Source organism: Pleurodeles waltl, chromosome 5, assembly GCF_031143425.1.
Source record: "Pleurodeles waltl isolate 20211129_DDA chromosome 5, aPleWal1.hap1.20221129, whole genome shotgun sequence".
NCBI classification, from domain to species: domain Eukaryota; kingdom Metazoa; phylum Chordata; class Amphibia; order Caudata; family Salamandridae; genus Pleurodeles; species Pleurodeles waltl.
Window position 1 is genome coordinate 994,278,676 of NC_090444.1, and position 13,968 is coordinate 994,292,643.

Genomic DNA, 13,968 nt, shown 5'->3' on the forward strand with positions numbered 1-13,968 from the left:
GCAGATTGGTGTTAACCCATTTGCAAACAGGAAGGGGTCACCCGGGGGCACCTTACTCTTTGGGAATGGTAGTGAAAATGTTTTTTTAGAGCAGGTAGTGGGACCACTGCCTACTCTGAAAAAATGAAAAGAAAACTTGTATTTTGTTTGTGAAATGCATTACTGTGAGTGCGGCCATACCCAAATGGGTAGCAAATTGTGCCACCTGCCTCATGAATATTTATGAGGCAGGTCCCTTGCCACCCATTTGGGAATTGCAAACGCTGTGGTTAACACCGTTGTACGTTTTGTTTCACAAACTGATCGCAAATTGCGAGCCACAAAACAAAAGGTTGCACACCTGGCCCAAACTTCCTAAATCGTGGCATTCACGTGACCCTACATATAGAGCAAAAACGATGTCCTTGTCAGTAACAGCGTACCACTACCTAATAAGGCCAGGGAAGGGCTCAGCTAAATAAATATAACTGTTTTTACCCTTTCCTGTTAGCTTAGCCCTTTGCCTTCTAAATGTCATCTGTACTTTTTGGTTCTCATGCAAGTTTTAGCATACATTATTTTTGTTTCTGGGGAAAAAAGCTAATATAAATATCACAAAGTACTAAAATAGTCAGTACTGGTACGTTACTTGGTGTAAGAGTGACGTCCCCGAGACGGAGGAGGGGCTTGCAGCACTTCGCCCCACCCCGTGGGCCTGCTGGCGTGCAGTCCGCCTACCTCCGGGGCTTGGGGCCGCCCCTGTGCCTTGTGAGCGCGGTTAGTTGGTTCCCAAGACGAGAGGGGAGGGTCAGGAAGAGGGAGACGCAAAGTTTCACTTGGTCGCTTGCTTTTCGAGGGCTTTGGAACCTTGTAGGCGTTGGGGTGTTGAACGACCACAGGGGCAGTCAGATACTGCCTCCGTTCATCTGGGTGTGATTTAAGTAGGTCATTATTCCAAGCACCCGTACACCCTGCTCTCCGCGTCCTCCTTTGCCGCCGCCCCCCGGGGTGGCCTTGCAGCGGGCATGTCCGGCTCGGGCAGCGGTGACGAGGTTGGGGGATCCCCGATGCCCCCGGAGCGCCGCGAGTACCTGTTCAAGGTGCTGGTGATCGGGGAGCTGGGCGTAGGCAAGACCAGCATCATCAAACGCTACGTGCACCAGCTCTTCTCGCAGCACTACCGCGCCACCATTGGCGTCGACTTCGCCCTGAAGGTGATCAGCTGGGACAGCAGGACCATGGTGCGCCTGCAGCTGTGGGACATAGCAGGTGAGGCCTCACTCCACAGTAGTGGAAAGGTCGCACTACAAGTGTGACTGGGCATACTAACATTTCGGGCAGCCTCGTGTTGAAATGTGGGATTTGTAGTTTCTATGTTACCCTTGGAAAGATGGTCAGGAAATCAATAGCAAGGACTTGACTTGTATTGAAAGTCCACGGATGAGTAAAGGTGCCATATGTGCGCTAATTGTGCATTTATGTAAATCAAGGGTATCTCCTCTAACTCTGGGAAGTGATTGGCGCCCCTAAGATGAAGGCGGGCCAGAGGGGACTTAGGAGTGAAGTGAGCATTACCACCAATCTTTTTCCTGGAGTTAGTTTATTTCTTTGAACCGTTGAGCATCTTTAATTTCTACACATCTGACCAAAGGTGTTTCTTAATTTCGGTAGAGCCTTTCACAATCCCCTTTAGGACCAGGGGCCTCGTTTCTCCCTCTTTTGGTGTGAGTTTCACACATTAAAACAGTCTCACTCTTCTCCTTTATCCGTGTTCCCCTTGTTGTTAACAAAATGTAACAAGTGATTTCATGTTTTTTGTTACAACATTATTTTGGATCAAAACCATACGGAAAGACTGCCATATTGTAAATATGACTTTGTTTGTTTTGCGTATAGATACCTCACTGAAAGGCGGTTCAACAAACCAACATGACCTACAATTTAGCTAATAAGGGCCAGAAATCTTTGCAAATATTGCAGTTACACCTTCTCTTTAAAAACCATCAGACCTTTCAAGAATAACATCAGCATTCACATAAACTACGTAATACTCTTTACCTGTGAAGGTATTTGCTCAAACATGACTGTACGGCACTCCTCAACTCCGGAGAGGTTTTTCAAGACGCATTTCCTCCGCAAAATTGTGAAAAACACATACTTATGTTCAGGGCATGAGTGATAATGTCTGGAAAGCTTGGATTATTAAAATACATATGTTGGAGCTCTCTTTCAAAATCAAATTAATTATGAGTAGTAGATACTTTAGCAATGAAATACGTCCGTTTCTTATTGCAGCTTGTGCATTTGTGAAATGTAAAATATTAGAGTGCAATTAAGGAGAGCGCCCTTTGAATACGTTTTGACTGGTTGGGTCTTTTGGTGTTGCAGTTGATGTTTGTACTTTGAATGAGTTTAGATGATGTGTAGGAAGCTGCGTTTTGTTTGCAGTACCCACCAGGCCTTTTTTTTTTTAATGCAACTTTGACTGAAGTACACTGGATTCTTGCTAACCAGGTCCCCGGTACTAGTGTTCTTTCTCTAAAACATGACACCTGGTCACTTGATCCTCAAGTGGCCAGGCCCTCTGTGCCTCTGTAAGTTCATAGTAAATAGTACCCCTGGTACCTAGGACATGGGTGCTGAAGAGAGCCCTTAAGAGCTGCAGCACAGCTTGTGCCACTCTAAGGGGCTCAGCATCAACCTCCTGCAGATTGTCATTGCAGGCTGCGTGACAAGGTGCTCCCTAAAAGTGAAAACACGGCATGGCACACCCTTGTGTGCCTTGCCATCTAAACACTGCTTATAATATTTGTAAGTCGCCTATACAGCCAGCCTTTCAGCCCTGAGGCAGGGTGCATTATATTACAATTGAGGACATATATGCATAAGCAAATATGCTCCTTCTATGTCTTCCTCGATTCTTAGGCATGGTACGTGAACAGGTAAGCCATTTTAAATACATGTGCTGGACACTGGTCAATACGAGTTCCCCAGGTATATGATGGTTCACTGAGACTATGGCTGTTTGGTATCAAACATCTCATATTAATAAACCCTCACTGATTCCAGTGCTGGCCTTATTGATACATGCACCCACAGGGCACCTTATAGGGGCCTCCTAAAAACCTACCAACTGCTGGTGAGCTCACTGACCAGTTCTGGCCATTCTGTCGCCAACAGACGAGAATCTGACTCCCCAGGGTGAGAGCCTTCACTCACTGGAGGTCAGAAACAAAAGTCTGTTTGGGCTGGCTTGTGGAACAAACCTCCCCACAGGATGACCTGCATAGAAGCCCACCGCCTTTAGTATGCAGTTTAGGCTATCTGAGATTAAGATTCCAACTCCCCCTTCCCTAGGGCCCCTTCTGGGACCTGGGCAGGTGGAAAAATTAGCTATACAGGAGGCGTGTCACATTTCTAGGCTGGGAACACCCCTAGGGTCAAGGCCTGAATTAGACACTGCTTAGGAAATTCCACCATCTTGTGTGTGCTGGAATTTTGGAACTCTGAACAAGGTGATGCCTACTACCCTCAGAAAGTGATCATCTCTGGGGTATAGTGAACCTAAGGGTATGTAGCCCATTGGCTACTACCCTTCACTCCCCTTAAAGCCCCATAAATTGAGTATTTAGGGCACCTCTTGTTACCAAGATCTCAGATCTTCGCTGGACATCAAAAGGAGGAGTGGACAAGAAGCTTGCTGAACCAGAGAACCGAGGAGCACAACTGACTTGGCGCCAACCCTTACGGCCTGCCTGCTGCACCTGACCCTCGAGGAGCAACTGACCAGTCCTGTCGCTGCAGCCTCCAAGAAACTGGAAGAGCTGCCAGTGCTTCACAAATCGCCAGGAAGAACTCCCTTGGAGTAGAGGAGCTGCTCCCCTACATCCGCATTCATCCAAGAAAGAACTGTGAGGACCGGGACCGCTCAAAACCTGATGCCGGGCATCACCACTGCACCCAAGCTGCCTAGCCTGCGCTGAAGTGGGCAATCTGGGTCAGTGTGGTCCCCAGGCCCTCCAGAAACGAACACCACCTTGAGTGCCCCCACTGTGGACTTCACAACTGAGTCTGCAGCCTGTTTTTGCAAACCTCCCCTCCAAATACTAGTGACAAGGAGACAGAAACTCAACGCCTCAAGATACCTCTGCACCAGTCCTCACCGGATCAAGGAGAAGAGAACCAAGGGTGTCCCCGCGTCTCTTAGCTTTGTGAGACCTGAGCACACTTGTTGGCTTGGTCAGACTGGACCCTCAGTCCATGCTTGCAGACTGTTTCTGCGCCCCACCGCCTGCAACTGCGAGGAACTGCAGCACTGGGCCAGACGCCAGAAGACACCACTGCACCCAAGCCCCACAGCCGAAGGAGAAATGGACCGAATTTGTCCCCACATGGTCGAGGACCTCAAGAGTCGAGCCCCCCGTTGGATCCCCCAGATTGACCTTACAGTCCCAACGTGCTGCAACTTTCCAACTGAACAGTTTCCCATTAAAGTGAAAGGGACTCCTGATGCCATAACACACCTCTGCACCCGAACACACCAGATCCTCCCAAGGTGACCTGTTGGTATAGCCTTGGACAATGCCTCACACTCACCTTAAGTTCTGGAGAACAGTCCTGTAAGTCACTGTGAAGTGCCTGAATGCAGAACGTTTTCCCCTGTATGATAATATTACAGTACCCAAAAATGTCACTATAATTTTTTGAAAACTGTAAAAATTCCTATCTCAAAAAGTACTCACCTGATTCCGATGACCCTGGTAACCAAATTTATATAAAAGTATGTTTTATTTTTATACCTTGGTGTTGGGTTTCTTTGAGTATGTGTCCCACTTACTGTATGACTGTGTGCCTTACATGCTTAGCACTACCCTCTGATATGCCTAACTGCTCGACCACACTACCCAGAAAGAGCGTTTGGGATGTCACTTGTGCCTCTGTGATACCTCTAGGGGATTGCTTGGACTCTTTGCACAGTGTACCTCATTGTGGTCCACTGTGTAAAGAGCCAGCTTCCTACATGATGGAATCACAGTTTTGTGATCTGAAACTGCACAACTTGCCACACAAGGCACATTTAAACTGCGCAACAAGGTGGCTAATAATTGCACAGCTATGTGAATAATAGAATGTTATTTTCCGGGAACATACAAGAAATCACAGGGAAAACAGTGAACTTTGAGAATGGTAAATTATTGTGTATTCATTTGTGATTATTTCTTTTGGTACCAAAGTAGCATAGACCCAACATTCCTCTAAGAAATATATTTGTTTAGTCATGACCCTATGCAGACTTTTTCTGCCTCTCCCTTTCTCCAGTCTTGCTGATTTAAAAGTGAATGCTTAGATTTTTGACCAGTCATCTTTTTCAGTGAATGTGTTGATTAAGAGAGCATTACAATATTTCACTATGATAATCACTAGAAACACGGACCAGATAAAATATTTACAATAGTTCAAGAAGTCCAGGAAAAGGGAATTGGTGAAAGTACGTATCTCAGACTTCTAAATTTACAAAGGGATGGAAGAATGCTTTAATTTTACCATTGCGTCTCAAGGTCAGCCAACCACTGGCCTGAGATAAACTAAAGGCAGAAAAAGTTGAAAGGCAAACTGCTCCTTAATATATGGTATCAAACCATTATGTAACAGGGCACTGTAGTCAATGATGTAGCAACTATCACAGATGATATTTGAAATCCCACTTGTAGCAGTTGGAGAGCTCAGAAGCAATCTTCATGATGTGAGTTATGCATCTTGGTTGCTGCAGAAGGTGGGTCGACTTCTCCAGTGCATGAAAGAGCTTTAATTGATAAAGCTCTAATTTTTTGACATGGCTTTATGGAGATGTGGATCAGGAAGTACTTTGTTCTTTCCAGATTGGGGAGAACTAAATTGTATGTGTGGAGGAAGAAAAAACCTCAGGGTAGAAGTGATCTCAGTTTTCATGTTTAGTGTCTTGTCTAGCAGTTATTCATTCTTGGACTTTGCTAGATACAGAACCCCATAAATCTATGTTCCCAAAAGTGCTGGGGCCTGATATGTAGTGATATAGGGCATGTTTTAGAACTTAGTGGAGGGTAAAACTCTGTCACAAATATGATAGATAACCTGTCCACCGTATTATGATCCCATTATAGCCTACGGGGATTGTAATACGACAGGATATCCATCATTTTGTGACAGAGTATTCCATACACCAAGTTCTAAATCAGGCCCTGAATCTGCAAGCAAGTTCCATGTCTTTTCACAATTGAGTTGTTCTTCTCTAAACCACCTTTTTTTTGTAGAGTAACGGGGTTCAGTCAGCAAGTTTATAATACAATATGGTATTCCCACCCTTGTTCCAGCTACCTACCCCAAATTGTCCTCGATATACAGATCAAACTAAAGGGTGGTCATACCGAGCCAACATCTGTTTGAAGATAAAGATCCCCTTAGATGTGCCCCTGCAGCTGATGAACCAACTCCCGATTAACATTTGGAGAGATCTGAATGGTCAGACATGTCAGGGGTGAAATGTCTCATGTCCTTAAGTTATAGGTAGTTCACATTTTGTTTGTCTAGGTCTATGACGCATCTTTAAAAAGTTAATTGTCTCAAGACAGCTCAAGGGACGCAATGGATGAGAATACACGCTGCAACTTAAACAAAAAAAGTCAAGGGGCAGAGATGGGATAGAAAATTCCATCTGGTCGAGGCTCCTTGTTAATGAGTGTTGAGAAAGTTGACAGGTGGTCTTTAACAGTCAAGGCAAACGGTCCTACTACTTATTGTAAATAATAAATTCCAGTTGCATGAGATACAGGGACAGAAAACTTACTGCATCATGAATGCAGTCAAACCTGTCTGCCCAGAAGTGACAAGAATTGTTGCACTTCTCCTTAGAAGAAATGCTCTTAGTGAAGGAATGATCTGTATAAATCAAGTCATCACCCAGAACATTTGCCTCTTTCTGCAGTAGAGGATTTTTTTGTGCACCAACTATATTCTGACTTGCACCTTTGGCGTGCTTGACATGATGCCATTCCGCCACTAGGTGTAATCTGTATGATCAGTGTGCCTTTGCAGCAAGCTCCTGTTCATTGGTTTACCAATCCAAGGGGTAGTATTTGTTTTGAATTAGATATATTTTTATAAACTGGAATAATGTAATTCAAATCAAGCAAGCGTTCCATTCAACTTGTGGTGTTGAAGTATACATAATCTTTGCCAGAGTTTTGATATGCCAGTGCTATTGTCGGTCTTCTTCTTGATGAGAAAGAACAGTTTAGACCTTATTTTTGTACTTGCATACTAACTTCATTGTTGTAGGCCAGTGACATTCAGCATAACTTTTAATACCAGTTATGACACAACGCCTTATCCTAGATTTAATAGGACACTCCTTTCCTACCCTCGTCATGGCTTGGAACTCAGTTGCTGCGTGGTCGTTGGGATGGGTTTAGTGGAGAGTCATAGTTAAGGCAGCTCCAGTGGAATGCTATAGCTTCAGCATCAGCACATTATCAGTTCGGGATGGCGGCGATGATTTATTTTTAGCTGTGAGCTTCATGAGGCCTATGCTGGAGCACACTTCCATATTCTGTGGTGTTTTGATGTTTTTGTGTAGCACGTGGCTAGATTAGAAACACTTTAGGAACTTGGTGTCACGTTATCTGCATTAAGCTGGTGTAAGAGTGCGATGTCTTTGCTGTGTACTGGTGTTAAACTTTTTTTTAATTATCACACTTCTGCTTTTAAAAAGTTTGTAATGAGTCAAGCTGTAAAAATAAATCTCTCCTTCGCCCCCAAACACTACTTCTGTGTCCATGCCCTTGTGTTCCAGAATATTGAAGAACCTTGCAGAGAGTTGCGCTTTGTCGTACAAAACTCAACAAGCATTGGCAATGGCAATAAGTCTGGCTTCAAAGGAATGAAATATTGTAAAGTGAAAAGTTACAATTAAATAGCATATGTTTTTGTGTGGAAGCAAATAACTGTAGAGTGATATTGGTGTAGGTTAAAAGATCAGGTGACAATTGCACTGTCAAGCCAGAACTAAAAATCCATGTAGGTTAATGACTGCCCTCTTACTTAGATATCTAAGACACTTTTACAGCGCCATGTATGTGACCCTGAAAGTTCAAGGTCAGCCAGCTGGATAAATAAAGAAAATGATCACACCTGGTGGAGAGCAAGGACTTTTTTGTGGAAGCTCATAACTTCCTCTCAATCACAACATGTACTCCTGACTCCCAACATGTGGGCGGAGCAAAACCCCCTCTCTAGTGGTACTCACATAATTGTCTGGCGACAGCTGTGCTGTCAAGCCAGACCTTAAAAATTATGTCAAACAGTTAGTATTAGCAGGCTAGAAACCTTAAAACCCATCCTTCCTACTTGTTTCTATTTTCTTTTTTAGTCACCTCTCTAGAGAACGCCAGCATACCTTTGCTTTACATTAGCTAAAGTGTCTCTAAAGGTACACCTTAGTGTACGCCTGTAATGCAGTATTTATTTCTCACGACGCAGTGTATGTTTTGTGTTTTATAGCAGGAGGGGCCGGGCTGGTGCAAAGTTCCATGCGCCTGTGTGCGCTCGCCTGCAGACCAGCTGTTTTTTAATCACTCCTATCTGTACGGGTAGCAGTGGCAGTACTGGAGGAGTTTTGAGAGACTTCTCTTTATCCTTATAATCTTCTGGGTTCTGTGGCATGTAACTCTTTCATCTAGTGATCAGATATTTCATTCAAATAGTGATTAAGAGGTGCAGACTCAGAATATTTACTGCTTTGTATGATATTTATTTCCTGAATCGGTCTACAACCGGGAATGGAGATGCGACTACTTATTGTGTCAGTATGATTGCACAGGGGTTATTTTTGTACAGGATCCGCATGAACACTTGGCCACAGGCATATTTGGTTATAGAAGAGGGGCGAGGCTTCAAGCTCCACTCCTTTACACGGTTACATTTACAGCTACTTGATCTTTTTTTATTTCTTAACTCCACTGTGTCACATCTTTTTTCATGTCTGTGTGGAGGCCAGGAGTTAAGTCTGCCCCAATAACCCCATCTTGCTATTTAGAATAATTAAAATAAATATATAATTAGCATTGCCAGTGCCATAATGTCTGCCTTTGTTGTTCTGCACCCTGCGTTCAGGTCAGGCCCACAATATAATGGTTATGACTTGCACCCTGCACTGAGAGGCACAAACCACCCACTTTTCACTGACACATCACCCCTCCCCACCCATCATGAACTCACATGGGCACACCCCTCCCCGTGCACTTCCAAAGTTCCAACTGCTGTCACATGGTCATACCTCTCACTTGGCCCTCACACAGACACACCTTTCACCCTACAGTCACGTGGCCACACCTAGCACCTGGCGCTCACAATGACACATCTCTTGTACGTTACTCACAGCGACACACTCCTAACCCCCTACTTATGAGGTACTTTGCTTCTCTCCGTCACACAGGCACATCTTTCACCCTGCCCTCTCGCAGGCACACCTCTTATCTGCCCCTTCTTGGACACACTGCTCACCCTGCGTTGACACAAGCACCTCTCTCACCCTTCCCTGTCAAAAGCACACCTTTTGCACTGCCCTCGTATGGACACACCCTTCCCCTGAACTCTCACACTCCCCCCTCAAGCTGTGCACACGCAGATACACTGCTTAACCTGCACTGCTACATACACCCCTCACTCTGCAAGTATAACCTCACCCTGCCCCGTACACAGGCACATCTCTCACTTTGCATTAATGCAGATAAAGCCCGCACTCAGACACATGCCTCCCACTGCAGTCATACAGGCACACCTCTTACACTGTCTTCACATGGACATCAACCCCCACAATTCACACAGGCACACCTCTCACCCTACCCCCACACGGGCACGTCATTCACCGGGCACTGAGATGGGCACATTGAACACTTTAGCCTCAGAGCTACATGTTCTCCTCAGTACTTCAAATGGGAAAATAGAAGTGCTTGTTTCTGAGAAGTGCCGGTACTCTCCAATTAAAAGTATTACGTTTTTCTTGAGATATGCCGGTACTCTTCCTCTCAAAATAAAAAAGTGCCGGTACTCAGTACCGGAGAGTACCGGCCCATTTAAAGCACTGGTTCTCCTTATACTCAGACGGGTTGTTAGCGTACTCTACCCTTATAGACACAGAGTTCCCCTTGCACTCAGGGCACACTCTCCTCTTTGCACCGAAGTGGACACACCCCTTCCCCTTGTGGTGCTTAAGAATTACATGTGTATGAAGTATGTATACATGTTTTGCGTATGTGGCTCCTATGGTTGATAAATGTATGTTAAGTAAATATGGTGCATGCATCGTACATGACTATATGGTTGATGCTGGGGATGGTTTGTAGTATTTGGGTTCTAGGGCATGAGGTGAGGACTTTGTCCAGAAAGACCGTTTGGCCTGGGTGGGGATTTTTATTTGTTTGAGCATGCAGCAGGTTATGGGCGACTGGGTCCTCTTACTTACAGCATTAATGCCTCGAGCCTGTCTTCGGTGCAGCAGCATTGCCACATCGCATCCTGCAATCTCGGGTAAGAGGCGGGGGGTGGGGTTCGGGCAGTTCTCACTGCAGGGTAGGGTTTCCCTGGCTGCTCGAGGGTGTCATAAGCGGTGAGGGGCAGCGAGGGGATGGGTAACATGGGGAGAGTGAGTCTGGGTAGCAGAATGTGCACGTGGCGGGGTACAGCGGTGACCCTGAGGCGTGGTGTCTTCAGCAGGGGAAGAGAAGTGCCCCTTGCTCGGCGGAGATGCTTCTCCGAGCGGTGGAGCGAATGAAGGGGGTGGTGTTGCCGTGCGGGGGTGGGGCTGCATTCCTATCCCCGTAATAATGAGAGCTCGTTACTGAGTGGGAGACATATGTCCCTGAACGGAAAATAAATGTGTCTCTGAGGCGAGGGAGGGGCAGGAGATGAGATGGAAGAAGTGCTTTATTTTTTTCCCGGCCTCACTGAAAGTTGTTCTGACCCGCCATTATAAAATGTGAATTTTCTTTCAGAGCAGTCAGGTGCTACAGACGTTATCAAGGCCATTATACAAGGACTTCTTTACACGATATTTTAAAGGAAAAAAATCCAAATCGAGCACAATAGCTTTCAAAAGGCAAACCGCCATCCAGCCAAATGCCCGAATTTAACAGTCCCTTCGTAGAAGGACACCTACTCAGAGAGCGGTGAGCGTCCAACTGCTTCATCTGCTTCATCTGCTGACAGATTCTTTCGTCTCCAAAAGCCAAGTTGCGAACGTATGCATAGTTTTTCACCAAGATGTTTGCGGAAGTCGGCCAGTGGCTTCGTGTGGTTTCCAAGGTACACATGGCGACAAATTGCTCAGCGGACACAGAGTTCTTTATTATTCCAGAAAGCAGACTGTAGGACCACACAGATCCTGAACCTCGAGCCAATGGCTTCAAGGCGCATTTGAAGAGAAATCACTCTGGTAATCCTGACTTGTTCAACTTGAAAGGTCTAGGTTTTGCAGTACTAGGGAAGGCATCTTTTTAGGCCGAAAGGCTGGGATGTGCCACTAGACACCACTTTGGACACTTCATAGCACTGGTCAGGGCCTGTCCCATTGAAGTTGGCACACACTCTACCACACACCTCTCTCTTCACAACACTAAGGTGACATCCTCTGTAGACCTGAAAAGCAGCAAGAGCTCCCGACAGAGGGAACTCAACAGTTGTTCACCGTACCTCAGGACCAGAGAGGATAGCATATGACGGCCTCAGCAAGTCCAGGATTTTTAGATTAAATCATGTTTAATATGGTACATTTGATGGTTAAAGGAGCGCCACAAGTCAGGTGAAGTCAGCATGCCATTGAGGCAGCTCCGGGCATGTAATCCCTACAACACTCATTCTGGAGTTAAGAAGTGTGTCACTACTCGGAGATGGCGGGAACCCGTCCACAAGCAAATAGAAGAACACAACTTCTGCCCAATCAAATGGTTTACTAAGGGTAACCAACTTGTGGGCGGAGCCAAAGTCCCTTTCAGCAGTAATTCCTAAAGCTCTTATTCTGGGGATCATATATGATCTGGCGATAGCTGCACCATCAAGCAAAACCTGGGTAAAAATGATTTGCATTGTGGGAAATTAAAGTAGATGTCAAGAGGTAAAGACATCTATCTGCCGGGACTTTGGTGGTTTGCCACATTCATAGAAAAATTGGGAAGTTAGGTCTACTCATCAATTCAGCAACATATGAAATATATGACTATTGCACACAGGATGCTTGGAAAATATTTTTCCACAATGTGCTAAGAGTGGGTGAGCTTGAGGGGAGGGCGAACTGGATTTCTTGGCAATTTGTCACTTGGGTCCTAACAAATATGCCCTTATCCTTTTGCCGTAAAAATACTGTACATTGCAATATTGCAGGTCCCAAAACTACTGAGCTGAAGAATGCATGGGCCAGGAAGGCATGAAATTGCCTTTCTGGACAATAGATGTTTGGGGTAGTGATATTTTTACATTACTTGCAGACGAGATGACGGTTGTGAAAGAAGTAAGTTTTGGCTGCAAATGCTCTCAGCGGAGACTTAAAGAATGGAGAATGATCTTGACTCCGCAGCATCCCAGCCCCTTTCCAACCCGTACATCTACTTAACTGGAAGGTCCACCTACAAGCCCTGATTAAAGCAAATCACTTTATCTTCAAATACCTGATAAAATGGTATGTATGTAATATGTGGTTGTACAAATGTGTGTGATGTTCAAATAGTGTGCAGTCATATACTGTCATAAGTAGACGTTTACATCCTCTACTGTCTACTTCGACACATCTTTGTTCTGTAATTTGGTTTCAACTAGACCTTCCCTACTCGCGACAAAACTTTCGCAGTACAGCACCGGTTTCAACTAGATCTTATGCGCCACAGTAATATCTATGAACAACACCAGTTTCCAGTAGAACCCTCTTGCCATAGTACTGCTTTGTCAACTTCATGTTCAGGATGCTCCTGCGGCTCCAACAGTGTCCTCAGACTGTTCTCATTCACTTTTACTGCCGAGCAGTGAAAGTTCTGAGAAGCGGTCACTAGTGGCTGTGCGCCAAAGCTCCGGGACGAGAATGTGTTTTGGTATATGGGGATCATTTATTAACTTATATAAATATCATAAATAGAGGTTGGTACTGTGATAACAGTGATTGGGACTGAAATGAAAACAATATGAGTCTTTTCTTTTGAATATCCAATTTGCATACACCTGTTTGTACTTTTTAGATAAGATTGTTTAGCTATTTTTGGTTGCCTTTTGATTAAATCTTTCAGACACCACCGACCTCTATGTTTGATACCAATATAAGTTCACAAATGATCCCCTAGTCTGCAGTTCACCTTCTAAGATATAAACAACCAGGGTGTTATTGGGTTGCCCATTCTTCTAAAGGGAATGTGTTTTGGACACTGCCGCTAGCGGGCTGTATTATAACTGACTCAGTTTTCTCCAAGCATCTTCCAAACACCCCTTTCTAGTCTCATATTGAAACCAACATGCATGGTGTTAACCCACATTTGCCGTAACAGTATTTTTTGGGTAGGTTGTAGGAAACCTTCAGATATGAAATGACTCCATTCTCTAAACGACGAACCAGAGTGACAGCTCAAGGGTCTTTCGATTTTATAGTCCTTGCAAGTGAAAAGAAGTGAGTTGACAAATTTAGTTTTTAGCCACCGACCTGTCATAAGGAACACTGGAAATTTGAAGGGTCGGTCAAGAAAAGAATGCCTTGTACTTGTAATAATTCTTCTTTTATAGAAATGATTGCACATTTTATTATTTGTTCTGACATCATCAAACTGGATTTTTGCCAACTGTTAAACAAGGGCACTGGCTTCATTCAACCAGGGTACACTTAAACGGGTGCACGCAGTGGTGTACCCTGCAAGCCAAAAACTTGGGTTCCTATTCTTTTCATTAATATGGCCCTAGATCTTTCTAGTAACGAAAGCTTGA

The 13,968-nt window shown here is 44.9% G+C and overlaps 1 protein-coding gene across 1 annotated transcript in view; it reads left to right on the forward strand.

Moving 5' to 3' along the window:
• The first annotated feature begins 789 nt into the window (after positions 1–789).
• The window catches only part of RAB32 (RAB32, member RAS oncogene family), a 133,752-nt gene continuing 120,573 nt past the window's right edge, over positions 790–13,968 (forward strand). The window contains exon 1 of the mRNA XM_069235153.1: positions 790–1,248. Coding sequence (XP_069091254.1) covers positions 1,005–1,248 — 244 coding nt within the window. The 5' untranslated portion in view covers positions 790–1,004. The remainder of the gene's footprint in view (positions 1,249–13,968) is intronic.